This window comes from Lagopus leucura, unplaced genomic scaffold, assembly GCF_019238085.1.
Source record: "Lagopus leucura isolate 7727_CA_CO unplaced genomic scaffold, USGS_WTPT01 Super-Scaffold_100017, whole genome shotgun sequence".
Taxonomy (NCBI): domain Eukaryota; kingdom Metazoa; phylum Chordata; class Aves; order Galliformes; family Phasianidae; genus Lagopus; species Lagopus leucura.
Genome location: NW_024962271.1, coordinates 15,085,986 through 15,112,820, shown reverse-complemented (window position 1 = coordinate 15,112,820; position 26,835 = coordinate 15,085,986). Strand labels below are relative to the sequence as shown.

General features: G+C 47.6%; 2 protein-coding genes and 1 long non-coding RNA gene across 5 annotated transcripts in view; 2 read left to right on the top strand and 1 right to left on the bottom strand.

The window, feature by feature from the left end:
- Positions 1-72: 72 nt before the first annotated feature.
- On the bottom strand, positions 73-17,075 carry TSNAXIP1 (translin associated factor X interacting protein 1). The gene is made up of 16 exons (XM_042876924.1): positions 17,047-17,075; positions 15,225-15,315; positions 14,653-14,765; positions 14,318-14,441; positions 12,967-13,060; positions 10,843-11,039; positions 9,889-10,027; positions 9,486-9,655; positions 8,100-8,259; positions 7,819-7,949; positions 7,102-7,230; positions 5,916-6,077; positions 5,208-5,317; positions 4,305-4,428; positions 3,905-4,011; positions 73-2,394 (listed from the first exon to the last, which is right to left on the bottom strand). The coding sequence occupies exons 1-16, from the start codon at positions 17,070-17,072 to the stop codon at positions 2,166-2,168; spliced, it is 2,106 nt and encodes a 701-aa protein (XP_042732858.1). The 5' UTR covers positions 17,073-17,075; the 3' UTR covers positions 73-2,165.
- On the top strand, positions 9,612-11,405 carry LOC122183148. Of its 2 annotated transcripts, XR_006180117.1 has the most exons (5): positions 9,612-9,624; positions 9,788-9,982; positions 10,260-10,360; positions 10,572-10,804; positions 10,951-11,405. It is a non-coding gene; the product is annotated as an uncharacterized LOC122183148 (long non-coding RNA). The 2 variants fall into 2 exon arrangements; XR_006180116.1 differs by having other exon boundaries at positions 10,260-10,804.
- Positions 17,076-17,662: 587 nt separating the features above from the next.
- Positions 17,663-26,835, top strand: part of RANBP10 (RAN binding protein 10) — a 54,500-nt gene continuing 45,327 nt past the window's right edge. The window contains exons 1-2 of one of the 2 annotated variants that reach the window (XM_042876976.1): positions 17,663-17,867; positions 18,397-18,508. In XM_042876976.1, the coding sequence (XP_042732910.1) occupies positions 17,663-17,867; positions 18,397-18,508 (317 nt within the window). Of the gene's footprint in view, positions 17,868-18,396; positions 18,509-26,835 lie in introns of those variants that run through there. The other variant, XM_042876977.1, reaches the window with a different exon arrangement.

The following is a 26,835-nucleotide window of genomic DNA, read 5'->3' as shown; positions in this document are numbered from 1 at the left end:
CAATAATTTTCCCCAAGTCTAGGCTGTTTTGCCCCTGATGGTAAGTTGTGTGTGATCTTTACCCTGGTCTTTTCCTTTCAAAGAGTGGGAGTGAGGTGGTGGCTGGCTGAGATAGAGCTAATAATAACACACCATGCTTTGTGTTTGGGCCCTCCCTTTATTTCTAAAACACATGCTCAGAGATGAGGGCTGCACTTCTGCAGGTGTTTCCTGATGCCAACCGTGGTGCCAAATAAACCCTTGTGCCCTTCAGGTAAGGGAGAGAATGAGTGAAATGCTTGTCTGTGGTTTTACTGCTTACAGTGAGCCTAAGCTGCACCAGGAGCAAGGTCAGCCACGTCAGAGGGTTTGTAAGGAGCAAAGAATGATGGCTTTCTAAAACAGTTCACCAGCTGGGGAAGGATGACATAGTTTTCAGAAGAACAGACATAAAACTTTTCCTTGGATATCATTCATCTGTAATGCTGTTCTGTGTTTCCCAGTCTGACATGCTACCATGCTTCCTTTCCACTTAGCCAGTTTGCAGTTCCCAAGGTAAGGCAATTGAAGTGCTTGCTTATTTTCAGGGAAAGAAAAAATCTGTTCCTTCCTCCTCCACTATCTCTGATTTTTAGCTGCTGTCTTAAATTTAAGAAACTGGGGCTTTTAGATTAATTAAAAAAAAAAAAAAGTCTTTAAACTGATTAATTAGTCTGTGGAGAAGGGGTGGCTCAGGGCTGCTACTTTGCAGTCCCCTCGAGTCAGAATGGGGCAGAACAGGGCTGGTGCTTCCAGCTGGGGTCAGCCACAGCTCAGCCAAACTAAAGAAAGAAAACTGCAGACTAAAGGAGTGGAGTAACTGCTTTTTCTTTTTTCTTCTTTGCAGTTTAGGAATGTTCTAAAGCCACAAAATACAGTTTTCTGTATTCTTGGATCTGTGAGGAAGAGTTCCTTACTGAAAAGTACAGTGTAGCTTCCCAAAGGTCTGAAATGGTGCAGTTAATGAGGACTCCTGGAAATCATACATGGCTTTTGGCAGCAGTGCTTACAAGTTAAACCAATTCTGCACAACGCTAGGAAATGAAGGCCAGTGAGTGAGTTATTTTGACAGGCAGTTGCCAATACAAAGGTCAGTCATTTTCAAGTTCAAAAAAAGTAATTCCATTATTATGGGCTTTTTTTCCTCTCCAGTATTTAAAAGGAAACAGCTTTGTTAACTGACATAGTATTTGTCCTTTTAAAAATGTTTTATGCTGTTTTATGCAGTTTTTTTAGTGCACCCTCACATCTTTGTATGCCAGGGTTTGAAAATTTTGGTCTGAAGTAATAACAGAGCTTCCAGCTTCTTTCTGCTGAAGTGCTGTGAGAATCCTCTTTCTAAGAGCACTTCAAGAGAGACTAGAGAGCCTCCTTGTTCCTGCTGAGGGAGGACAAGGTAGGATTTCTTATCCATTCTCTCTTCTGTTGAGAGGTGTTCTAGTTGCTCTAGTAAACTAAACTGAAGGCTTGGAGGGATAGATTGCTATCTTTCAAGTCCTACCAATGAAACTGGAAGGGTGAAAGAAAGAACTGCTGCTTACAGGGCAATGCATTTAACTTTTTGGAATCTATATTGCTCAGGGTGAAGCAAAACAAGTGAATCCTGCTTTTGGTAGTGCAGTGCTTTCCTTGCCTTTCCATTAGATGCTCTCTCCTGGAGAGCTTTGCAAATCTGAAGTTCATCTACCAAACATATCTTCTGTGTTTTAATGCCCTCTTCTTTCCAGCTATTCTGAATTTTGCTGTGTTAAATCTTCTGTTTTCAGAACTTCTCCCAGAGATACGTGCAGTTAGGACACCTGATTCCTAGTTAGATGATGCATCTCCTTTTTCAGTGCTTTTGTATTTCCTTTCCTGACACTTAGCAACTTATGCTGGAGGTAGGCAGCACCAATTTCAGTAATCAAGGCAGAAATTGCAGGGGCTTCATACACCTGATGGTTCTTATTCTGTCATGTGGGCTATGATGTCTCTCCAGTTCACAAATGCAATCTGTTTTTCCAGGACAGTTCAAACTAGCCTATCCTCTCAACAGTTAGTGACTGGGTTTGTCTCTACATGCATGAAAAGTGGTATTTAGTGTACTCAGCTCTGTATCCAAAACTGCAGATCAAACAGGCTTTTTATTCTTAACGTGGGAAGCTTCCTTACTCTCCTTCAGAGTCTGTTGTGCTTTCTTTCCTGGGTGAGGGCCCTACTCGTCTCACATCTCCAACACGGAGTCTCTCCAGCACGGTGTCCACAGGCACAACTTCTTGGTCAGGCTGTTCTCTTTTGACCTGGTAAGCCAGGCTAATGTAGGCATCTAGCATCTGATCATTGATCTTGGGATCAATCCTGCAGAAAGCTGCCTTCAGATCATCTGCATCCACTTCTCTGCTTGAAAAAACAATTCAGTCACTTGCACTGCTATGGTATAGGATAGGAATGCCCAAGCATTTGTACCACAATGAAAATCTGTGTTGCTCAAAATGCACGTTTGGTCAATGTTATCAATGGTGGGAGTTTTTAATATGCATGTAATAAATTATTAAATCAAACTGAAAAGAAATTAGGGAGAGTTAGTTTGTGATCACCTGGGAAGACTTTAATTTTCCTCTGTTAAGCATTTTTTTTACCCTTTGTTATATAACTATGCTTTTCCTTGCTAATTCAGTGCCTGTAAAAGACAGCATCAAACTTGCTGTGCATCCAGCCCACCTTTACTGTTTCCCTCATTGCTTGGTGCCTGGCACAAGGCTTCTTTTCTATGCAGTTGCTCCATCCTGGTTGTCTTGATTTGAGGTGGGATTATTTCTCAGACTTTTGCCTTCAAGTTTGCAGCTGCCAGTCCGGTTTGCTTCTCTCACTCCTCAGAACTAATCTGAGTATATACAGGACTTTGCTACTGTTTTTAGAGAGCTGAGGGATGTCGAGATTAACTTCAAGTACTGAAGGGGATTATTACCAGTACAGCCAACTTTCTCCACTCACTGCTTGCCATAACCCTTACAGGTTGTTTGTTCTGCCTCTTTACCTTGTGCCCATTTGTTGCTGTTCCAGGTGAGCCTGTTCACTAGTTAGGAGGTTTCTCAATCTGACCCTGGCTTCCTCAGCAAGTCCTAGGTACCCTTTGCATCTCCAGTTCCCACGCTGACCTCTCCATGCCTCGTCTCATGCTGTTTTTCCTTGGTAAAAGCTAGTAATCCCTGACTTGTTACCTCCCCTTCTCTGTAGCCACTCGCTGCTGCTGCTTGCCAGCACCTCCAGCCCGTGTCCCCAAATGTTCCTCCTTGTCTAAATACTCCCAGCACAGCCTTCTCTTTTCTCTCTACCATTTTGGCTCCCAGTGCACCTGCAGCTCTTTTCTTGACCCCTGCAGGGGGCTTGGCCAATGGTCATTCCAGAAGCTTTCTGCCTGTCCTGTGTGTGTTGATCTCACTTATTCTCTGTTTTCCCTGGCTGTCATGCAAGACTCCTGACTGACCACAGTTTCCCTTGCTTAGCTCAGACTTGAGCAGCACACCTCGTGTAGCATAGGTGCTCAGCCTAAGCCCAGTGCCCTGGTGGCTCCCAGGGTCCTCCTTCTTTCTTGCCTCTCTCCACACTAAGGTTGTTCTTAGGGAGCTCATCCTCTGCACTGCTTGAGCATCTTTGTCAGGTCCCTGCAAGCCCAGGAGCAGTTCAAATCCAGCCCCAGCACATGGGCACAGTGAGGTTGGAGGGGTGACAGGAAGAAAGGCACAGCTCACTGCAGGGTGAGGAAGTAGGCAATGAAAAGACCCAAATGTATGGTACAGCAGGTATTCAAATCTGAGTCCCTGCACAGGAGCAATGTGCTCCTGTGTCCATGGGGGGATTCTGATCCACTGCCCCCACCCCCATCAGCCCACTCCTTTGTACGTACGTTACATCTCCCAGGCTGTTCTTCAGCTCTTGCAGGTACTCCTGCTTCTCACTGACATACTGGCTCCTGAGCTTTGCAACAAAAGGTTCAGGGTTCCCCTCTTCATCCTGAAAGAATTTAGAGCACGGATCACGTGTTCCTCCATCCCAGTAAGAGTCATTCCCCACTGTATGTTAAAATAGCTCTCATAGAAATGGAATTTCTATATGAAAAGTGAGAATAAAATTGGGAAAAACTCTTTCACAGAAAAAAGCAAAAGCTTGCATTGCAGAGATCTGCAGATGGTTTTCAGAGCCTGTGGTGTGCAGTGCAGCTGTAGTAGTTGGATAAGCAGTCTGACCAGCCTAATTCAAGTATTTTGCTTAAACCTAAGTCAAAAAGAAAACTTATGTGAACTTACTTCTTCGAATAAGGATGTGTAGTCAATGAGGTCTTCATCACTGTCCAGATTAAACCTGCTTGCATCAACCAGCTCTTGGATTGCATCTCTTCTTTTCAGAGGAAAAGCCTCCCTCAGAGCCATTCTGCTTGGAGACAGGCAACAGCATGTGAGCAGTTAATGAGTGCTGGTATGGACGGCAGCATTTTAAGCTAGCAGAGTGTGCATGTACACCGTGAGCTACATCTTCAAAACTTCATTGCCCTCAGAGAGGATACACGTGTCAAGGAAGTGCATGCACCTTCAGGTAACAAAGCAAGGGTGGTGATTTCAGGTGGACGTTGATGCTGAACCATTTGGGAAGTTCTGAACACAGCATGGTGTTGGTTAGCTGGGAGCTGGCACGTCTGCACCAGAGCCGTGTTCCCAGCTGTGTGTTGGAGATGGCCCTTGCCTTAATTCTGTGCCATAGCCCCAAGAAATGCTGTCTCTAGTGAGTACAGTTTATGAAAGCACAGGTGATTGACAAATCCAATTGACAAATCCTGCACCTGGGGCAAAACTCACAGAAATGCTTTGTGACCCATGCTAGGAGCAGGAGGGAGCACTGCAGCAGATCCTCTGTCTCTTCCCTGGGGAATGGGGCTGGGTGCAGATGCTGCCTCATCCCACTACGTGTGTGCAGTGCCCCAGTGCCCTGTATCTCTTCACAGGTTTCCCAGTTTTGCTAATCAAAACCTGCAGTTCTCACATAATTCTAAAACCTTATGCTGAGTTTTACAAGTAGACGCTTGCTATGGCTGTCCTCACAAGAATTTAAGAGAGGAAAACTGTTCCCTGGGCTGTGCTGACAGATATAAGTGAAGCAGACAGACTTGGCTTATCCCAGCATGCGGAGCTCAGTGTGTGGTGCTTGGCTCTTGCCTGAACTGCTTGCTGGGCAGGGACCCATTGCTGGAGCTGTCACAGGCAGCCAGCTGCTTCTGCAGGTCAGAAATCAGCTGATTCTGGTCGTGATATTGCTCTTCAGCTACCTGTGGAACAGGGAAGGTTCACAGGTCAGGAACTGACTTATCTGTTGGCCCTTGGGTTGCATTCAAGAGGGAAGCAAAACTGCAAAAGGATTGCGCTCACTTCTAAATCAACTTTTACCTGAGCTGCTTTTAGTGATTTATAAATTGTCAAGCAACACCATGGCTTGCAGGGTGGCTGTTCACAACAGTTCCTCTTTAAGCAAACTGCTTTGGAGAAAGTTGTTCACTGTCATGTGTCTTGGAGGTTGGCCTTTTTCTCCCAGGAAATAGTGATAACATAAGAGAGAATGGCCTTAAGTTGTGCCAGGGAGGTTTAGGTTGGATATTAATAAAAATAGTGGCAGTATATTGGGACAGGCTGCCCAGGGAGGTGGTGGAGTCACTGTCCTTGGAGGTGGCCAAGAACTGTGGAGATGTGGCACTGAGGGATGTGGTCAGTGGGCATGGTGGGGATGGGCTTGATTTTAGAGGCCTTTTCCAACCTTAATGTTTCTTTGAACAGGCAGTGAAGTGAAGCTGCCTTGCAGAATGCTTCCCTGCCTTCTTGTTTGTACTACCAGCAATGTCTGGGTGCAGCACAGGGGCATGGGTTGCCTACCTTTCCAGTGAGTATCTCATAGAACGAGCTCATGATGTGGTTTGAGGGGCAGAGTCTCATGTACTCATACAGACTGTAAGACCATTCCATAGCAGAGGCATCTCCATACTTCTTCTGGAGGTAGCTGAGAAAGAACTCAGGAAGACTGGAACACTTTCCTGTCTGCAGATAACAAGTGAGCATCGTGCATGAGCAGAACTAAATCAAATCTGCCAGTCTGACTGCAGCTGTTTGCATACAGATGTGTCTTCCGGCAGGACAGGTGCTGGCTGGAGCCTTCCCTGCTATTTGGTCATTCCAAGCCTTTCTTCCAGGTTTAGTCAGTACAATCTAAAAGGTAGGTCTATGAGGAAGCTCTCCTGTTGCTGAGTCCACAAAACATCTCTTTTCTCCTAGCCCTTTTTGTGAAATACTTAGGAACTTAATACCTGTGAGGTGCTTCCCCTCTGTCTGATTTAGCTAAGCTTTGTTCATGGGTTCAGACAACGAGGAGTAGTTACTGCAGAGACCTGAAGACAGACAATGATTGCAGCAGCCCTGCTTCCCCAGGAATCTAATCTGAAAGTAAAAAGCAGCCATAGGAAACACTAAACTGTTTAGGGCTGACCTAAGGGATGTTTTTAGGCTTCTAGCTCAAGTGAAGAAATCTGTGAAGTGATTCTGCCTCTGTAAAGGTTGCTCTTGTGTCTGAGGCATGATAACAGGGCATTATACACGTCCCTAACATGGGAAGGTTCGAACACAGGCTCATTAGCCTCCACCCTCCACTCCCAACCCACCCTGGACAAAAAGGGGAAATTGTCTGCTTTTTTTGTGTGACAAAACCAAAGCACTTTTATGCTAATTTGCTTCATAAGTGACTTTTTTTTCTGTTCCTCCTTTTCTGTTGCTCATCTTCATTTCTTGTGGTACCGCTTGTTCCTCTGGACTTTCATAGTGGATTGGCATGGGTTAAAATCAGTCCAGAAAAACAAAACAAAAAAACCCAAACAATTGACCATGCTTTGGTGGCACAGATATTGCCAGGGCTTCCAAACCTAAGAACAGATGCTACATAGTTGTGATGGCATCCTGGTGTACAGTGCACCAGAACATCCCAGAATAGCAGCAGTCATTCTAGCTAAGGTCTCAGATTCACGAGTGTGGTTGATTTAGCTCAGGGCTTTAGAGAAGGAAAATGACAAACCTGCTGATCTAGTGCAATTTTCTCTTTCCAGATGTCCTTCAGGATGTTCACCACATCCTTCTTAGTTGGCTTTTTGTTCTTGACTTCACCTTCATACCTCAGGTACACAGGAACCTTGTCACCTTTGCCCTAGGAAATAGAAGAGAAACAGATGAGGCCTTCCCCTCGCTGGCATCAGTGCAGCACTGGAGCAACGTTTTGGTGAATTTCTTAGGGAGAGACGTGGAAGGACCAAGGAAGTCTTACTCTGCCCCTGAGAAAATGTTTGGATACGTTATGAGGTGAAGATCTCTTGTAACGCTGCCTTGTCCCTGTATCATTTCCTGCCTCTCCTGCTTGTCAGGGTGCAGTGCAATGGGGTGGTGTGGTTTGAATTACCTCCTGATGCCGTGGGAAGGAGTCGTTCCCCACAGTGCACTCCTGCTATGCACTCTTAGTCATTCTGGTGCTCGGCTAAGCTCATCTCAGCAGTTGTCTTTTCCAATCTTAATGATTCTATGCTTCTATACTTCAGCTGTCCTCGATATGCTTACCCTCAGGTTCAGCTTTTCTCTTGCATCCGAGTTTCCCCAGCTCTAAAATTTTCAGTGGTTATGCTGATGGTGGGCGCCGAATACGCTGAGTCCAACCGTGAACGCAATCTCCCCACCTTCTGAATGGATATTTACTACCAATGAAGCTCAGTGGAAACAAACAGAGGAGAAAGCATGCGCGTACCCATCCGTGGAAGACATTCATCTCTTTTAGCACTGCTGTTCCTATTTCCTCCAGAAGCACATCCACCAGCTGATTGCTGCTCTTCCCCTCGGCCAGACGGCCCCACCGCTCCACTCCACCAGGAATCACTTCTGCAACAACAAAAAGATGCTGAGCTGTTCACAGAGGGGCGTTTTTCCCGTGAGTGCTGGTTTTGTGTGAGCCCAGTAGGAGCCTTGCAATGAATACAGCTCTATAGACATCTAGTCTGCAAGCAAATGAGTGCTGAGTGCAGGCGGCACCTGAACACTTTGCCCAGTTGGGCCGGGGCGTGTGGCTGCGTTCAGCTTCTTGCAGTTGGCTGTAGAAGCTGTCTCGCTCTTCTGCAGTCTCTCTGTGGATTTCCAGCAGTGTTCCATACTCCTCGTGGAGCTGCTCAAAATCCTTCCTCAGAGTCTTCATCTAAAGCATACAGAAAGGAGGGCTGTAACCAACCACAGCAATGGAGATTTTCTGTTGTCTGACAGTTCAGGTGAGCATTCAGTTCAGCACATAGATATACGGAGAGTTAACTTGGTTAACTGCCTTTAGATTGGATGAAAAATAAACAATTCATTACTTTTTCTTGTTATCATTTCCAGAAACTTCAAATAGAATATATCAGTGATGTTTCTTATGCTGTGTTTTTTGTTTCAAAACAGACTTTAATGCACTAGGAGAGAATGGGAGAGGTGGTTTTGTTTTGTTTTTTTGTTCTAGAAATGTTATGTGCGTTTCCTTCAGATCCATTCATCTTTATTTAGAACACGTTTCCTTTTCATATAATTTATTCTTGTTCGGCTGCAAGAACATCTGCAAAGATGTGGAGTCCTCAGTACAGGAGAGACATAGACCTGTTGGAGTGTATCCAGAGGAGGGCCACAAAAATGATCCAAGGGATGGAACACCTTCCTGCAAGGACAGGCTGAGAGCTGGGGCTGTGCAGCCTGGAGCAGAGAGGGCTCCAGGAAGACCCGCGAGTGGCCTTTCAGTATCTGAAGGGGAGCTACAGGAAAGAAGTGGACAGAATCTTTAGCAGGGTCTGTGTTGACGGGACAAGGGGAAATGGTTTCAAACACAAAGATAGCAGATTTAGGTTGGATATAAGGAAAAAGTCATTTACAGTGAGGGTGGTGAGGAGCGGAGAGAGAAGAATTACAGGGTCTTGGCCTGGTTCAGTGCATTTCTCTGGTGGAATGCTAAGATACTGCTGAGGAGGCCTTGCACAACTCAAAGCCATCCTTATCATCAGACACAACAGGTTCTCCTTGGGAGAGCTTGGAGCTGGAGGGACGGCTTCTATCATGGACAGGTTTCCCTAGCTCGAGGAACCTCCTCTGGTTCTATCACAGCTGGAAAATACATTGACCTGCCTGGTGGTGGAGTCAATGGCCTGGAATTGCAGCCATGAAATGCTATTGGAGAAAGCAAAATCCAGCAAGGCAGGTAGCTGTTAGCAGCCCGGTTCAGCAGTAGTTTCAGTTTGCTGTGCTTTGGACAAAACTGTGCAATGAATGTCAGACAAACATAGTTCAAAAGCCTGTATGTGAGCTGTGTGTACAGAGTCCCTACCCTAACCTGAATACTGATACATCCCATTATCTTTGCACTCATGTGATACAGCTCAAAAATTTGGAGCTTGTGCTGACCTCCTGAAGTAAGTCAGAGTATTTCTTCTCCAGTGATTCAAAATCTCTCCTAGGCACAACGTCTCCGTACTCTGCTGTCATTGCATTCAGCTTCACTTGGGCTTTTGTGAGATCCTGCCGAGCCATCTTCAGTGCCAGAGTGAGCTTCACCACGTCTTCACCCTTTTCACCTTTAAACAACAAGCGTTATGGTTGGAAAAGACCACGAAGATCATCTAGCCCAACTGTCCACCCACGTCCCCTCCTAATCCCTTCCCTATGTGCTTATGGATATTTTGTTCACTAATTTAGCTTATTTTAAGAGTCAGATCATATCTGATGGTATTTTGGAGACGCTTAATGCTGCACCATGGGTGTGCAATGGGCCTCTGGGCAGGACAGATTCCTACAGAGATCTACTTACCACCTTGGACCTGGTGCTGTTTCACATCCAGCTGCTCGTTGTGCATCTCATTCAGTTTTGCTACAAGCAGTTTGCGGGCGCCGTACTCTTGGAGGTAGCGTGTGTACTCCTCAGCTACACTCATCTGCAGGTGCTCCACCTGCAGGAATTGATCAGCATCGGTGGGAAGCCTTGGGGTGGCGTGGTGAGCCTAGAGCAGGACTATGGGGCAGGTGTGGGGTAAGGGATATGAAGTAGGAAATAAAAACTGGAGCAGGAGAGTGGCAAGAAATAACACTGTAGGAAAGGATGGTGAGGGAGAAACATGCCAGAAAGGTTTGGACTCCGGAGAAGGTTGCTGAAGAGTGCTCTATCTGTGTTTTGCCTTTCAGAGAGTGCATTAGATACAGTTCATGCCGAGTTCCAAGGTTTCTCTATTGTAATTCCATCCCCCCAAAAACAGCAGGCACCTTGGAGAGCTCCTGTGATTCAGGTGAGAACTCTGAAGGCAAACGTGTGCCTCCCCTTCCCCCCAAAAGCAAACTAAATGTAAATTCTCAGTTGCCTCAGAGATCGTTCAGTTTATCCCCATGTGAGGCTTGTAAATACCAACAAGTGGAGGAAACAAAGGAAAGTCTAGAAATGCTAAGGGAAGAAATATTTTTGAGTGTTTCAATCTATGTGCTGAAACCCAAGTCTCCAAGGTTCAACAAATGCTATCTCCACGACTGTGGAGTCTACAGTCTGTGCAGAAGCTGGTTGTCTGGGACAGCAGCTACAAGTCAAGGCTTCTGGTAGCAGCACAGCCAGCCCTAAGGGAACACGGATGTTCTTGAGATCCAGCATTTCTACAGTGCCAGCTGCTCACCACCAGCTGCAGTACTTCTCCTGGCACTAAAGGATGAGCACCTGGGAGGAAGAGATCAGATGGGTTCAGGTGAAGCTGGGAGGAGTTTGACCTGTAACCTTATTTACCTGAGTCTGAAGACAACTCTTCTCTTCCTTCATGTTGTCAATAAACTTTAACAAATGATGTTTCTCTTGCTTTAAAGTATTTATTTCCACTTTCTCCTTTTCCTGCAGTGCTAATATCTGCTGGGTGCACTCCTCAGACACGGTGGTGACCATGGCCTTCAAGGGCTCTAGGGCACGGATTGTCTCCTTCTGATGAGCTAAAGAGAGCAGAGGTAAGTTCTTACAATGAGCAACAAAACCTGAATTTTACTTGAATTTTGTCTCCTTGAGTATTTCAGGCTTTGTGGCAATGAACACTGATGATGCCATCATGCTTCACTAGGTTGTCATCATTTAAACACAGGCAGCATACGGAGCTGAAGATAGCTGCTAATTAGTGGTTTACCTGGCTTTGTAAAGGCATGGTCTTCACAAACTTAGATTGACTTTCTTGTCTCCAAATGCAAGGCCTTGTGCCACCTGCATACAAACTTGTCTACACATTCTCTTCTCTTTTCAGGGACGTGTTGCCCTCTCTTCATTTCTCTTTTTCATCAGTACAACTAATAAAGAACTCACTGTTATATTGGCTTTGCTGCCATCTGTGCTTTTCACTCTCAACTATTTCCCCTCTGAATTGATTATTTTTCCTAAAGGCACTTATCTGAGGGGATTGGTGTGAGTGCTTGGGTGCCAGATCCCAGTCACGTGGCAGAACTCCACCTGTCACCACCTCCTTGTTGTGGAAGCTTGCTTTTATGACTAAATGAAATTCCACCACAAGAAGATGTAATTCAAATGAGGCTGTGGCAAAGGTTTTCCTTGCTGAATAATGCATACATTCTCTCTCCTGAACAGGATAGAAATGCTGGCAGATACTGAGTAATGTCACTTGCAGACATTTTCCTCTTTGCCAGAACTCTAATATAAGTATTCATGTACAAATACCATGCAGCAGACTCTGTATTTTAAAACCTAAAATGCATGCATAAAATCTAAAAACAGGAATGACTTTTCTTATTATAGTTGGGTGTGAGTTTCCTTCCTGTGCTGTAACTGTACCAAAGGTTTTTCTGAGCTCTTTCACTATGACACTGGTACCAGGACAGCTCCCCAGAAGATGGCAAAAATTAGAGCACTAGCTCACTTGGTGTGAACAAAGAACACTATGTTCTGAGGTGTCAGTGGAGTGTTTCACAACTGGCTGCTGACCACTTGGCATGGAGGAGTCAATAAAACATCTCGAGTAGAAAATATGCTTAAAGAAAGATAATAATAATTAAAAAGTAAGCTTCAGCACAATACAGGCTATGGAACTGACACTAGAAATCTCCTGGGAGCTGAAGGAATATCTTCTGAAGAGTTCCAGAAGGAAACTGTTAGTAAAATGTTCTGATGTAACGATTAATATTGATTCATTGATCTTGCACTGTGCAAAGATCTCTGCCTACAGTGAGGGACTATCAGTAGGCAGTCAGGTAACAGCTACTGGGATAAACGACACATTCTATTGGAGAAACTGTCCCGTTAAGTGTTGACAGCTGTAGGCTGCTCAGTGTGACAGGAGTTCCCAGTGAGAAGCTATTTCTAGTGCACTGTTTACAAAGCACTGCTATCACTGTGGCATCTGAGAGCCAAGAGGGGTTTAAAGGCACACCACAAATGGACAGGGAACAGCCAGTTCAGCTCTCTGCCCTGCCCTGCTTCAGGAGTAATGCAAGCTTCAAGTTACCACTGCAAGTGCATCCAAATATATCAGTGTGATATACTCTGCTATCAGCATGGTGGTTTCAGAAAAGCTGAGGTACGGATGTTGCCTGAACTGTGTGGTGAAGATCATAAGGATAAATAACTACAGAAAAACCTTCAATCTAAATAATAAAGGTCTGATAAATATATATATATAAACACCTGCTATGTATGAGGGAAGTAGACTCCCATGTGGGAAGACTTCATTAAACAGACCAGAAAGATAGTTTTATCATTTGACATGTTTGTATGTCCCTCAAAGAGAACTATTCTATGTGAATATTTAGAATGTTCATTCTATATATATATATATATATATCTCCAATATGTAATTAGCTGTGTAAGACTACATCTCCATCAGTGTTTTCCCCTCGAGGTCAAAGTCCAAGAGCTTACCCAATGTGGCTTCATACTCATTCTTTATAGCTGACAGCAAGGGCTTGTAGGTCTTGAAGTTATCTATGAAGAATTCAAAGATCTCTCTGTAGGGCTGAGAGAGGAAAGAGAGCTTGAGAAAACATTATTGTTCATTTCTCAGAATTCAGATAGTTGGGCCCTGATGGGACAGCCCGTGTGCTATCCTCAGCAGAATAAAACTTGTTTGTGGGGACAGTCAGAGTGCCATGTTGAATGTGAGCCTGGGAAGGCTTTGCTAGCAATAGTAATGTTCTCACTGAGCGTACCTCGCTATTGAATGCAACTAAACATGTCGTGTCATCCAGTAAAAAAGTACTTTCCAAGAATAACACATTCATGAAACCTCTGTTTTCTCTTGCTGTTAATCACCCATCAGTAATCAGTTGATTAACTGACAGTTGGACTTGATGATCCTAGTGGTCTTTTCCAGTCCTAAAGATCCTGTGGTTGTTTCCCTCCATTCTTTTCCATTTACCACATTCCTTTCTTATCACTGCAGGATTCCTCTGGGAATTAGAATTCATGCAGAGAAACTCTAATCCAAATGTGTCACTCAGCATAAATGCTCTGATTGTGTTTTGAATTAAAGTGGTGGTTTTCAGTGTCTTCAGTAGCTGTGTTCTCAAACGTTCACAACAAACCCCCAGGGGCAGGCCTGATAAAAACTTAATTTTGGGGATCCTGGTTAAGCAAAAGCTTGACAAGGAGCCCCATTCTTGTTATGTGCAGAGACGTAATTATAGAATCATAGAATGGCCAGGGTTGGAAGGGACCTCAAGGATCACAAAGCTCCAACCCTCTGCCACATGCAGGGCCACCAACCTCCACACTTAATGCTACACCAGGCTGCCCAGGGCCCCATCCAACCTGCCTTGAACACCTCCAGGGATGGACGGGGAATCCACAGCCTCTCTGGGCAGCTGTTCCAGCACCTCACCACTCTCATAGCAAAGAACTTCACAAATGAAAGCTTTTGAAATGAAAATTTTGGAGCCTACACCTTGCTTTATGGTTTAGTCAGGAGTCTTTGGGAGCTCAGTGAGTAAGTAGTTTCACACCCCCTTCATTTTACCATGTCTTTTTGAAGCCTTGGGCTTTGATTTGAAAATGGAAAGTTACACAAGCTGTGGAGCATACTACTCAACAACATATAAACACAACATACAAACAAATGACATTCTGAGTAAGTTCTCTATTGTGAGCTGTGAACCAGGCTATCTAATACAAACTGTATTTGCCTACTTTTCCCACCTACTTTTTCCTCTGGATGACCAGTTTGAGTAACCCATCTCAGTATGTTGTTCCAAGTCAACAGAAACTTGGATCTGACCTGCAGCTTCAGTTCTTGGGAGATCCCTTTAGTCAGGGCAAGAGTCTGCAGCTCTTTCCTTAAGTAAGACTCCAGTTGTTCCAGGTGACGTGGCTTTGGAATGGTGAGAAGGGCCCGTTCATTGCTGCAGAGACACAGGAGAATGGACATCAGCTCAAGGACTCGGGTTTTGTTCCTACTGCCCATTGCTACCAGTCAGAACCAATAATGTTATTTATTATGCTCAAGTTTTATGGGGTAAGCCAACCTCGTTGTTCTCAGTGCTGGGAGAGATCCTGCTCTGTAAATTCCTGGTTTCCAAACCCTGCTTCTAGCTGTCCTGTGGCTTAGCTTACCCAGGTGTTCTCTCCTCTGGGGCACTGCAGGGTTTGTGATTCCTTAGGACTGTCTGGCCGCCTGCAAATGCGGGCCACATGGACCATTGGCCTCTAACAGAAAGCTGGAAAGACTGGAGAGAGAAAGAATTATGTTTGAAGAGCAGTGCAAACACAAAAGAGAGCCAAAATGAGGCTGAAGTATCCCCAACAATGCCTCACAGTCAATCTGACTGCCCGAGAGGACGGTGGGATAGAAATACAACCTAAATGCGAACGGAAACAAAACACGTGACTTTTGTGGACCTTAACCACTCATCAGTTGGTTGCTATGTGCCTTTCTGGTACTTATTTATGCATAATTTGGATATAGTTTTCACCACGCTACTTTATCTACTGACACACACTATGGAGCAGGCGTTCCTGAAGGCTGGAAGATGCTCTAAACAACTTTTTTTTCTTCTTTATTTTGGACTATGCGTGTCAAAATCTGGCTTTAGCATCTGGCATATACATCCACAGCAGTTGTCGCAGCCCAAGAACAGTGTTTATATTCCACTCCTCTTCCTTCCACCCTCAAAACCTGAACTCACCAGAGCCTTCTGTTTCTTGGACAGGGTAGGTTTCACACTGCAGATGTGTGTTTGGCACCTGGTAATCTTCGAGGAAGATTCAGGAGAGGTCCTGTGCAACAGCAGGGAAGAGACTTTTCAAAAGCCACAGAATTAACTAAATATTCTGTTGGAGGTTGTGAATCTGGGTGATGCATACCTAAAGTAGCTAGTTGTGATGTGCCTGATGGGTGAAAAAAACCAACAGGGTGATGGAGACAGAGCAATGAGGAGATTTGTGGTACAGCTGAGCACCAGGACTGGCACAACAGAATCATAGAATGGCCCAGGTTGGAAGGGACCTCGAGGATCACGGAGCTCCAACCCCCCGCCACACGCAGGGCCATCAACCTCCACATTTCATAGCAGCCCAGGCTGCCCAGGGCCCCATCCAACCTGGCCTTGAACACCTCCAGGGAGGACATTAACATCTTTATCAATGACACTGAGTCAGCAAGTTTGCTGATGACACCAAGCTGAGTGGTGCAGTTGACACAGTGGAAGGATGGGATGCCATTCAGAGCGACCTCAATAGCCTTGAAAAGTGGGCCTGGGTGAACCTAATGAGGTTCAACACAGCAAAGTGCAAGGTTCTGCACTTGGGCCGGAGGAATCCCAGGCATCCATGCAGACTGGAAGGAGCTCCTTGAGAGCAGCCCTGCGGAGAAGGACCTGGGGATCCTGATGAATGAAAAGCTTAACATGAGCCAGCAGAAAGCAAATGGAATCCTGGGCTCCATCAGCAGAGGGGTGGCCAGCAGGGACAGGGAGGCAATTGTCCCTCTCTACTCTGCCCTTGTGAGGCCCCATCTGCAGCACTGTGTGCTGCAGCCTGAAGCCCCCAGTACAAGAAAGACAGGGAGCTGTTGGAGAGAATCCAGAGGAGGGCAAAAAGATGATCAGGGGGCTGGAGCACCTCCTGTACAAAGACAGGCTGAGGGAGCTGGGCTTGTTCAGCATGGAAAAGAGAAGCTGCAGGGTGACCTCATTGCAGCCTTCAGTACCTAAAGGGAGCCTACAGACAGAAGGGGAATCAACTCTTTGAAAGGGCGGATAACAGAAGAACAAGGGGAAATGGTTTGAAGTTGAGGGAGGGGAGACTGAGGTTGGATGTCAGGGGGAAGTTCTGTACTATGAGAGTGGTGAGGTGCTGGAACAGCTGCCCAGAGAGGCTGTGATGCCCCGTCCATCCCTGGAGGTGTTCAAGGCCAGGTTGGATGGGGCCCTGGGCAGCCTGGGCTGCTGTGAAATGGGGAGGTTGGTGGCTCTGCACGGCACTGGGGGGTTGGAGCCTCATGATCCTTGAGGTCCCTTCCAACCCGGGTCATTCTGTGATTCTGTGACATTGGGTGCTTTGCTCCTTGTGGCAGTGAGAGCAGCCGAGCTGAGCCCTTTTCTGGGCAAACCTGAGCGAGCTGATCTTCTGAAGAGGTGAGGTTCGAAACAGAGCTGGAACAGTGCTGTCTGAGTCAGGAGCTGGGACTTGGGGTCCCAAAAATGCCCGTGAAGCTGCTTCTCTGGGGTGGCCATAGTGCTGGCCAGCAGAACTGGCAAACCATGGAAAAAATAAAGCCAGGACCAGGCTTTCCTAGAAGCAGGTGGGTGTAGGAGAAAGGCCTTTCAATGAGTGAACCTACACTCACGTCGGTGCCCGGCCGCACCCAGCCGATTCCCTCCCTTGAGATACGTATCAGCGCCGATACAATCCCCGCCCGCCGCTCCCTGGGCAGCACAGCGCGGGGCTCTCAGCTCCCCACGTACTGGAGATGCCCCGCAGGTCGGATCGCCGCGCTCTGCCGCTCACCGCCTCTCAGTCCGCCTCGCCGCCATGCCCCGCGGTGCCGCCTGTTTACGCCCGTCGCCATGGAGACGGTCGCCTCAGGACCCCCCGCCCGCCGCCATAGCTGCCCGCGCCGCGCCTGACGCCGTTCGCCGCTCTCACCGCGGCCCGGCCCCGGTCCAGCGACGGGTGAGCTATGCGAGGCGGCCTCGATCGGAGCGAGGCCGTCCGAATAGCTCCCTTCGTCCATCTGACCGGGCGGCCGAAACCGGGCCCTGCGCGGAGGCGGCGCGGCGGACACCGGCGGCGGCGCGGCGGCCTCTCGGTCTCCCCTCGGCGCCACCTTGCCCCGAGGCATTCTGGGAGCGGGAGTCCTGAGCGCGGCCCGACACCGCTCGGCCTCGCGCAGAGGAGACACGTTTCCCACAGCACGGCGCGCTGCGGGAGGGGGCGGGGCCTCGCGCGCGGGGCCTGTCGGAACGTGTAGTCCCAGCGACTGCATACGGCGGGCGGGAGGCGGCGGGTCGGACTCCGCTTCCCGTCGGGCAGCGCGGCCCCATTGTGGGCACGCTCGTAGCCCATTGGCCGGCGGCCGGAGCCGGGCTTCGCTCCCCGCCCGGTGACACAAAGCGAATCCAAGATGGCGGAGGCGGGCGCGGGGAGCCCGCACGGGGGGGATGCGGCGGCTCCGGGACCGCCCGAAGAGCAGGAGCTGAGCCGGCGCCTCCGTCGCCTTTACCCGGCCGTCAACCAGGAGGAGACGCCGCTGCCGCGCTCCTGGAGCCCCAAGGACAAGTACAACTACATCGGCCTCTCGCAGGGCAACCTGCGCGTCCACTACAAAGGTGCCGGGTCGCGGCGGCTCTGCTCGCGTTCCCTCGGCCGGGACGGGACCGGCCGGCTCCGCTACCCCAGGGGGAAAGGTTGCGGGGTGCCGGGCTGCGGGAGCGGGGCTCGGGGAGGGCGGGGGGGGCTGAGGGCTACGGGATGAGGAGCCGTCCCGGCGCTGCGGGTTCGGGGATCGCGGCGATGCGGCCCTTCCAGGCGCTCCCTGCCCTGCACGGCACGGCGATGCCCCTTTCCTGCCCGCTCGGTAAACACTGATGTCATTGCCCTCTTGCGTAATGGAGCTGCGTGCCGCTGCTGTGCGGCGCTGGGATGGCAGCTCTGCGATGGCGGCACCGTGTGCCCCGCCGGGTTCCTTCCAACGGCGACAGCGCCGGGGGTTCCTCGGGAAGGAGGGTGGCAGAGCTGCTCTGCTGCTTTCAGTGCGATGAAAACACTCCAGTCGTTTTCAGATGGAAGGAGAAGCTGCCCCCCAATCCGCGCGGCAGATCCTGGTGTCCCAGCACTGACCCTTCTCTTCTTTCCCAGGTCATGGTAAGAATCACAAAGATGCTGCCTCGGTCAGGGCCACGCATCCCATCCCTGCAGCTTGTGGCATTTATTACTTCGAAGTGAAGATTGTCAGTAAAGGGAGAGATGGGTGAGTGCCTTGAGTACCTGCCTGCAATTCCGTCTGGTGTTGGCCATCCCGCTGCACTGCTGCCTTCCCAGGGCCGTGCCTTCAGTTCAGCATTGCAATGGTTGACTCGTGGGGAAGTTACGTGTTGTGGTACATGTAATGCAGAGGCATTCAGACATTTCTGTTATCTGCAGTTTGCTATGATCAGTTACATCAATGTTAGAAATTCAGGGTGTCACTTACAATGTGAATTATGGTATTTTTTTCCCCTTGCTGGCTGTGTCTGGACGCTTCAAACCCTGGAATTACAAAGAATTATGGCACGATAGAGATTGCCTGGGAACCTAGCCCTCGGTCCTAGAATCGCTTCCATTGGAAGGGCCCCTTAGAGGCCATCTGGTCCCAGTGAGCAAAGACACCCACAGCTCCATCAGTCCATCAGCCCCGTTCCCTGACCTTGGCTGTCTGCAGGGATGGGGCAGCAGCAGCTCTCTGTGCAGCCACTGCCTCACCAACCTTAGTGTAAAGAACTTCCTGTCTCCAATCTAACCTGGAGAGCTCTTTCAGTTTGAACCCATCTCCTCTTGTCCTTTGCCAGCACCAAAGAGTCTGTGCCTTTCGAGACAGATGGAATTAACAATATAAGGATTTCACTTTTGTTAGTTTTCTACTGCAATATGGAGGTAAATATGGTGAAATGTGCTGAAATGTGGGCAGGCTTCAAAGCGAGCAATTCTGAAGACAGGTGAGGATGAGAGCCACCAATCACTGAGTTCCTGTGCCTGAACCCTTGGTCAGGTGATGACACATGGCTGTTTTCATTAATCTATCTCATGAGAAAAAAATGTAGGACTCGGGATCTAACCAGTGGGTGCTGTGTTCTAAGTCATCATGAGCTGTGATCCAAACAAGATGTGCAATGAAGAGGAAAGGGAGGGACCTGGAAATTAATTTAGGATTGTTGGGTGTTTGCATGGGGAAGAGGAGTCATAGTGTTACTTGAGCACTGGAAGGAGAACTGAGACTGTTTTTTAGAAGCTTTGTATCCGTGGTGAACATAAAGATTCTTTTATAGAGGGGAAACTGTAGTGTTTGTGAATAGAGGCTGGGATCTGTGAAACTTAGACTGTTTCTAAGTCCTGAATTTGGACTTGTCGTTCAGGGTAGATTATACTACAGAGCACTGTGACACACCTGTGCAAGCCTGGGAGACAAAGCTAGAACTAGAATGCTAAATATGCATTCTGGTCATTATTCCCCACCAAAACATGCTCTTTTTGTGGCACTTAGTATTGTAGGCTGTCCTGTTGGTCTGTACTGCTTCGAGGGGAAGAATTGTGAGAGCAGCAAACCCTGCTGGTGGCATTAGGAGCAGCCGTACTCCACCAAGAGGTGCCTCGCTGACCTGGTGGTGAATGTTGCATCCCACCTGGTCCCGTGGTCGCTCTGTTGGGTGTTACTTTGATCCAAAATACAGCTGGTCCAGGATGTCCTTGGTGGAGTTCCTTTAAAACCATATTTGGAATGATGGGAAGGCGATAAATAAAGCGTTTCTAACGAGGTTTGGGCTTCTGCTGCTGGTGTAGATTAATTTTTAATCACTGTAAAGATATTAACCTGCTGTGTGAGCCCATGTATAGTTTTTTCCTTGCTAAAGGATGAATATTGCAGCTGCAGCCATCCAGAAGGTAAAGCAGCACTGGGAAAGGTCTTGAATGCAGTTAATTAATCCAGTCCTGTAAGAATCACATTTGAACTGGGGCCACTGCAGGGCTCTTAAGGAGGGGCAGCAAGCGTTCCTGCTGGGAACCAAATTTCAGCCATCGTTTTTTACTGTTGAAATCCTTTTCTGTCATTATTAACTTCAGAATTGGTCTATTTGAAAAGAGTTTTGGAAAAGATCTTCACTTGTGTTGCACTGATTGCAGTAATTGCAATAAAGTATGAAGGGTTATCTGTACAAGGATGAATGCTGGGCTGAGTGACCCTTGTGTTTTCTTTCTTTTTCCTTCTTTCTCTGCATTTACTTTCCAGGAATTCTTTGGGCTGTAAGGAATGGTTTGTGTTAGCACTGTGGCAATACAGACGTGGCGTGGAGTCAGTGCAGCAGGGAGCTGTGGAGAGCTTGACTGATGTCCCAGCCACTCCTGTGCCTTGTTTTGCTTCTCCTGATAGAGTTCTTTATCTTGGGCACTGTGGAAATGGGGTTTTGTAATTGTGACTTCAGTGACAGGCAGTGGCTGTAAATATAAAGCTCACTCTTGTATGTCTCATATTTAGTAGTTTAAAGTCAGCCCATTGGGGCCCGGTGTGTTGTAATACTGAACTGTGTCACAGGCATTTCTGTTCTTAGGAAGCTCTCTGCTATTTATTGCACTGTGGTGGCTTCAGTTAGAGGAATAAAAGGTCAGAAAGCTAGAGAAGGCATTGGAAAGGAAGTTTTCAAGTGTCATAAGGTCTGTCCCTAGGAGCTCAGCTGGAGGCCCTCTGCTAGAGGAAGAGGAGTGTGGCTGAGCTCATTTTCAGAATAGGTTCATTGGGCATTAAGTCTGCTTTGTAGCTTGTCCCACATTGGTGCTGCTTGGAACGATGAGGTATGGATTCGCTGTGTCTCTGATGCTGGAGTTTGGGATGGCTTTTCACATTTAGATTTAAAACGTGCACTCTCAGGCTGCTGAAAAGACTTCCTCAAGTAGCCTAGGTGCTGGCAGTGCTAATGTACAACAGAAAGAATTTAGAAGCTCCCAGTGACTTTGAGTGGAGACGTGACCTCAACCTGATGAGTTGCTGGCAGTCTGAGATGTTGCTTTTATGGGGTATGTCCTCCTACCAGGCCACAGCGTGCAACGAGTCCATTTGGTGCACTTAAGAAACTAACTTAAGAGTTATCAGCTTCTCTTAGCCTGGGATCTTCCACTGCTCAGGCAGTGAGATGTGGACACCCTTCACTGAGCTGAAGAAAGATGACTGGGTCTTGCTTTTGGCTGAGCAGTGGTTGGTTCTCATATTGATGGTTTTAGTCTTTGCTGTTGAGGCAACACATTTGTCTGTTGGTTTTGTTTTCCTTTCTGCTAAAGGAGAGGCTGGCAGATTGCCACTGAGGAGCTGTCTGGGAAAGGGGGTTGGATTCTTCACGTAACAAACCAGATCCATCTGTGTGTGGGTCTGTGGTTTGTGATACCGTGTCTGGGGAGGTGGTTCTTATTCTCAGAATGGAACGTAGTTTGCAGCCCCTCGATTAGCTGCAGCCCTGTTCTCACCTCCCTGTCTGCCATGAACACAAAGGAAGCAGTTCCATGTCACCTTCCCTTTGCCTTATGTGTGTGTGCCTTCTCTCATGCCCACAGCCTGTTACTCAGTCTCGTGGGTCAAGAAGATAACTGGTTGAAAACTGGCCGCATCACAGCAGCTGCAATGATTTAATCTGTTGACATCAGTGTCAGAAATCACTGGTTTTTTTTCCCTCTCCAATAAGGGAGCAGGGTTCTACTTTCAGATGGAGGGTCAGAGTCAGCCCTCATGGAGATCAATTCAGGGTGTTGAAGAGTTTTCATAGAATCACAGAGTCATGAAGGGTGGAAAAGACCTTCCTGACCATCGAGCCCAATCCATCCCATTGTGCCCACTGCCCACGTCCCTCAGTGCCACATCCCCACGGCTCTGGGACGCCTCCAGGGATGCTGAATCCCCCACCTCCCATGGCAGCCCATTCCAATACATCACCTCTCTTTGAGAGAAGAAATTGCTCCTCATACCCAAACCGACTCCCCCCCCCGGTTCAATTTGAGGCCATCGCTTCTGTGAAGGTTTACTGGGGGCTTAATTTCCTGAGCCATTACGTGCGTTGTCCAACGGGACAAAGGGCAATGGCCACAAGTTGTGGCAAGGGGATGCTCACACCAGCTGGATGTGAGCAAATGGTTTTCCATGGGAAAATTCTAAGCCCTGGCATGGTGTGCCTGGGGAGGCTGTGGCATTTGCATGGCAGACTCCAGACTGTGGGATGTTTGGTGTTATTTACTGTTTGGGCAGGAGGATGAAGGAGGAGCTCCCTCTCCACGGTTCTGTTCTTGCCTTGCTCCCAGCATCGCTCAGCTGAGCAGGCTGGCAGGACCTACGTGACTCTGGTGTTCCTGAGCTGCCACAAATAACTCGTGCTTTCATCACGGTGATGCCTGTCACAGTTCAACCTTAACTATATTGGAAGCGCTGAACTTTTATCCTCCCTCCCTCCCTCTCTGTAAAATAGGTGTTTCTGTTTGCTGTTGGCTTGTCAGCACATCTCGCAGCCTCTCTTTCCTGTTGGTGATCCCCACTTGGTAAACAGGAGCAGTGTCTGTAAGACTCATCAGGGCAGGGCCATCAACCCACATCTTAGAGGCCCTTGTGACTCAGGAGGACAACTGAGCTTTGTTATCCTCATTATTTTGGGGCAAGGTGAATTGTCTCGTGGCTGAGGGAGCTGGGCTTGCTTAGTTTGGAGAGGAGAAGGCTGTGGGGAGCCCTTGCTGCAGCCTTCCAGTAATTGAAGGCAGCTTATAAGCAGGAGGGGGTCCGACTTTTTACCTTTCTTGAATAGATGCTGTTCCTCAGACATTCATTGGAACAAAACCCACAAATACCCCCAGCCACAGTCAGTAAGCAGTTCTCACCTCATTCCCATTTGCAAACAGCCTTGCCCAAGCAAGTCTTGCTTGCTCAGCCACTGCCTGGCTGCTGTTCTGCTCAACCTCTGCTGCTCTGCAGTGCAGAGACCCTTTCATTTTCTTTGGAGGCTTCACGCTGATAGACAGATGACAGCTCACATCACCTGTTAGTTTACTTTGCTCTCCTGAGCTCTCACAGGAGGAAGTAATGCTGAGGGCAACTTTGTGGATGTAAAGCAAGTCGCTGTACTGGAATATCTGATTTGCAGCTGATAACTCTCTTAAAAAAAAAGAATTAGGAGCCAAAATGTGCTGCTTTATGGAAGTGCTGTAGTAGTGGTAGAGTATAAATATCTCATTAAAACAATCTGTGAAATAATTTTGCACAGCAAAGAAGAAAAGTTTGAAGGAAATATTTGTTTCCTTCCCCTCAGCCCTGCTGTTCCCAAATATCTGCTACAGGAAGGTGGAAATACAGCAGAAGTGAATTCTAAATGGATAAACTGGACGTCCTTAGAATATGTGTGAGAAGTTATTTTTCAGTTCTTCAGAATATACTTACAGCTTATAAATCAAGTTAGAGAACGATGGGAACTGGTTGTTTAAATGTTCTGGGGTTATGCATCTAGGCAATTCTCTGTTTAATTATTAAATCAAACAAGTTGCATAACTGTCATTGAGGGGAATTCTTTCTTCCTTTGTTGATGAAGGTGGAGCACGATGAACTGGTGAAGAATTTATCATCCTCTGTGAAGCCTGCATTAATGGCATTGCATTGACTACTGCCAGGTTAATTTTCCTGGCTGCTTTTCTAGCAGTGGGGTTTACAGCGTGTCCAGGCTGTGAAGCCAGGTCTCTGTTTGCACACTACAAATCAAATCTTCCTTCTTGTTTGCAGGTTTAGTATGGATGGTTTTCACTTTTGAGTCTTTTCTTCCTTGTTGTGGGCATGTTGTGGACATACAAAGGTCTGTGAATTGGTAGGGCCACAAGATGGCTTGCAAGGGAGGGAGCTGGGCTTGTTCAGCCTGGAGAAAAGAAGGCTGTGGGGTGACCTCATTGCAGCCTTCAGTACCTAAAGGGAGCCTATAAACAGGAGGGAGTCAACTCTTTGAAAGGGCAGATAACAGAAGAACAAGGGGAAATGGTTTTAAATTGAGGGAGGGAAGATTGAGGTTGGATGTCAGGGGGAAGTTCTGTACTATGAGAGTGGTGAGGTGCTGGAACAGCTGCCCAGAGAGGCTGTGATGCCCCGTCCATCCCTGGAGGCCAGGTTGGATGGGGCCCTGGGCAGCCTGGGCTGCTGTGAAATGTGGAGGTTGGTGGCCCTGCGTGTGGCAGGGGGTTGGAGCTTCATGATCCTCGAGGTCCCTTCCAACCCTGGCCATTCTGTGGTTCTGTGGCTGTTGCACCCCTGGTGCTCTCCCCAGCCCTCTGTTGTATTTATTTTCTCCACAGTTTCAAAGAACAAGTGGTCTTATTTCGTGAAATACATCTATCAAAGCTTCAGGCAACACTTCCACAAAACTAAAATAAAAGCAGTTCTGATGTGAATGTTGAAGTATATATACCTCTGAAGAGAAAAACTACCTGGCAACAGAAAGTATTCTTCTGGTTTGTGTATTGCTTCTACGTTCCCCCTGTCTTTTAGTGGAGAAAAGAGGAGCTCAAGCTGCTGCTTGAAGTTGACTTGCTGTTACAATGGACTGAAATGTAGTGTTAGGCTCTGGTGTGGGAGGTGCAGCCTCCCTATGGCTTGCCCTCTGTTTGATGCCCTTCTTTTGGGTATTGGTGGTATCTCCAGCCCTGTCCTTCTGGTTGTGGGAACGAATTCAGCTGCCCTAATAAACTGGATAAAAATGTTCGGTGACACTGAACGGTGTGGAAGGGAGCTCTGTTAACCTGCATAGCAAGCTGAACAAAAATCTTTCTTATTCATTGGGTGTAACCAGAATAAATAATGGGTGAATTGTTATCAGCAGGGCTCTGTTCTGCTCCCGGAGTGCTGTATGTGCCACTGATGTGGTTTATGTGAACTTTGCTGAGCAGCAGCTGATCTGAGAAGTCAACTGCAAGAGTGGAAGCCTAAAGTTGGAAAACTGCCTTGGTAGGACACTCTGGCTTCAGAGGCTGTAGGTTTTGACCACTGTGTAGTGCAGTTTGAGGTCCTCTTGGATGTGGCCCTGCTTTGGGGCAGGTGGAGATGCTATTCTGAGATCCTAACAGTGATCTCAGCTTGTGTTATGCCTTCCTTCTGCAATGATGCTCTAGTCAAATCTTCATTTCTCATCTTTATTTTGTCTTTCAATATTCCTATGTGTATGTGATAATGTACACCATTTCTTTCCTGAAGGTAACTCGCACAGACAAGGACAGGTTTACCCTTTTTGGAGCTGGCCTACCAGTTGAACATGACCCTACAGTTGGAAGGGAGCCGGCCGTCCCATACCTTGGGGTAGCAAAGAAAGTTTTCCTCCTCCCTGTTGCCTTGTCAGTATTTACTCATTAAAGGATGAGCAGATGTTGTGGTAGCAGCCTACTGACTCTAATTTTGTTCTGCTCACTCATCTCTTTGATGCACGTTGTCTTTCAGAGCTTCTTTGCCTTTAGAGGGCTTAATGTGTGCCAGGCTCATCCAGCCTCAGGATGCTTGTGGCTGCTTATAACCAGCTCTTAAGAATTCTATTTTCTTGCCTCAATGTGCTTCTTTTCAGCCTTGCATTATTTGTCTTTCCTGACCTCAGCTTGGGGAGTTGGGATTCTTTCTGGAGCCAGTCAGTGCTATTTCTGAAGCACCACCACAGAGCATTACATTATCCACCAATAAAACCAGAACCACTTCCACTTTAGAGATCCTTGATGGTGTGGTTCCAAAATGTTCGTCGTCCAACCGAGGAGCTGGAATCCATGCACCACAGGTGACTTCTTTAACCAGGCCTAACTTGTTTGTCACTGCCTTGGAGCAGCGTGTCCCTTCCCCCCCCATCCATGGGACAATGTCAGGTTGCAGGTGGTGAACTGATATGGGTTATCAATTCTCTCCACTCTCTAAACCTGGCGTGAATTCAGGGCCCACCTCAGACAACGAGACAGGCAGTTCAAGGCTTGGCACAGGACGCTGCAAAAGTCTCTGAAATGCCATCAGTGTGACGGGGTGCATTATGAATCTCTGACTGTGTAATCTTGCTTCAGTGTTTTAGATGTAGCTGTGTGTGTACTGCAAGCGTGGGGATGGCTGGGAGGGCAGGAGTCCTGCCAGCTAGTGGTGGTGGTTTGGGAAAGAGCAGAAGAGGCTGCAGGCTGCTGTAAGCCTTTGAATCACAGACTTGGGCTGCTTGCTCTGAGCTGGTCTGTGTAATAAAACGCCAATCCAAGGAATTTCTGCTGTGTGACAGTGATGTTGTTAGTTCACTACCGCTTTGCTACGAGTCGTGGCCTACAGAACAAGTTCATTGACATCTGTGTGTTGCCAGTTGTTCAGTTTGAGCCTCGGTGCGTCTCAGCATGCAGACAAGGCACTCTGTAAGGAGTGACACTGTGTCAGCGTGGTTTGGGCACCATAAATGGCTTCCAGGTTTGTGACCCAAGCAATGCTAAACTGGCATGTTTTCCTGCCTTTGTGTCCCCAGCTTTCAAATGGGGTAAATCTTTCTTCTTATCTGCTGAGCTTCACAGGCCTTCAGAAGAGGAGAGGCTGGGATT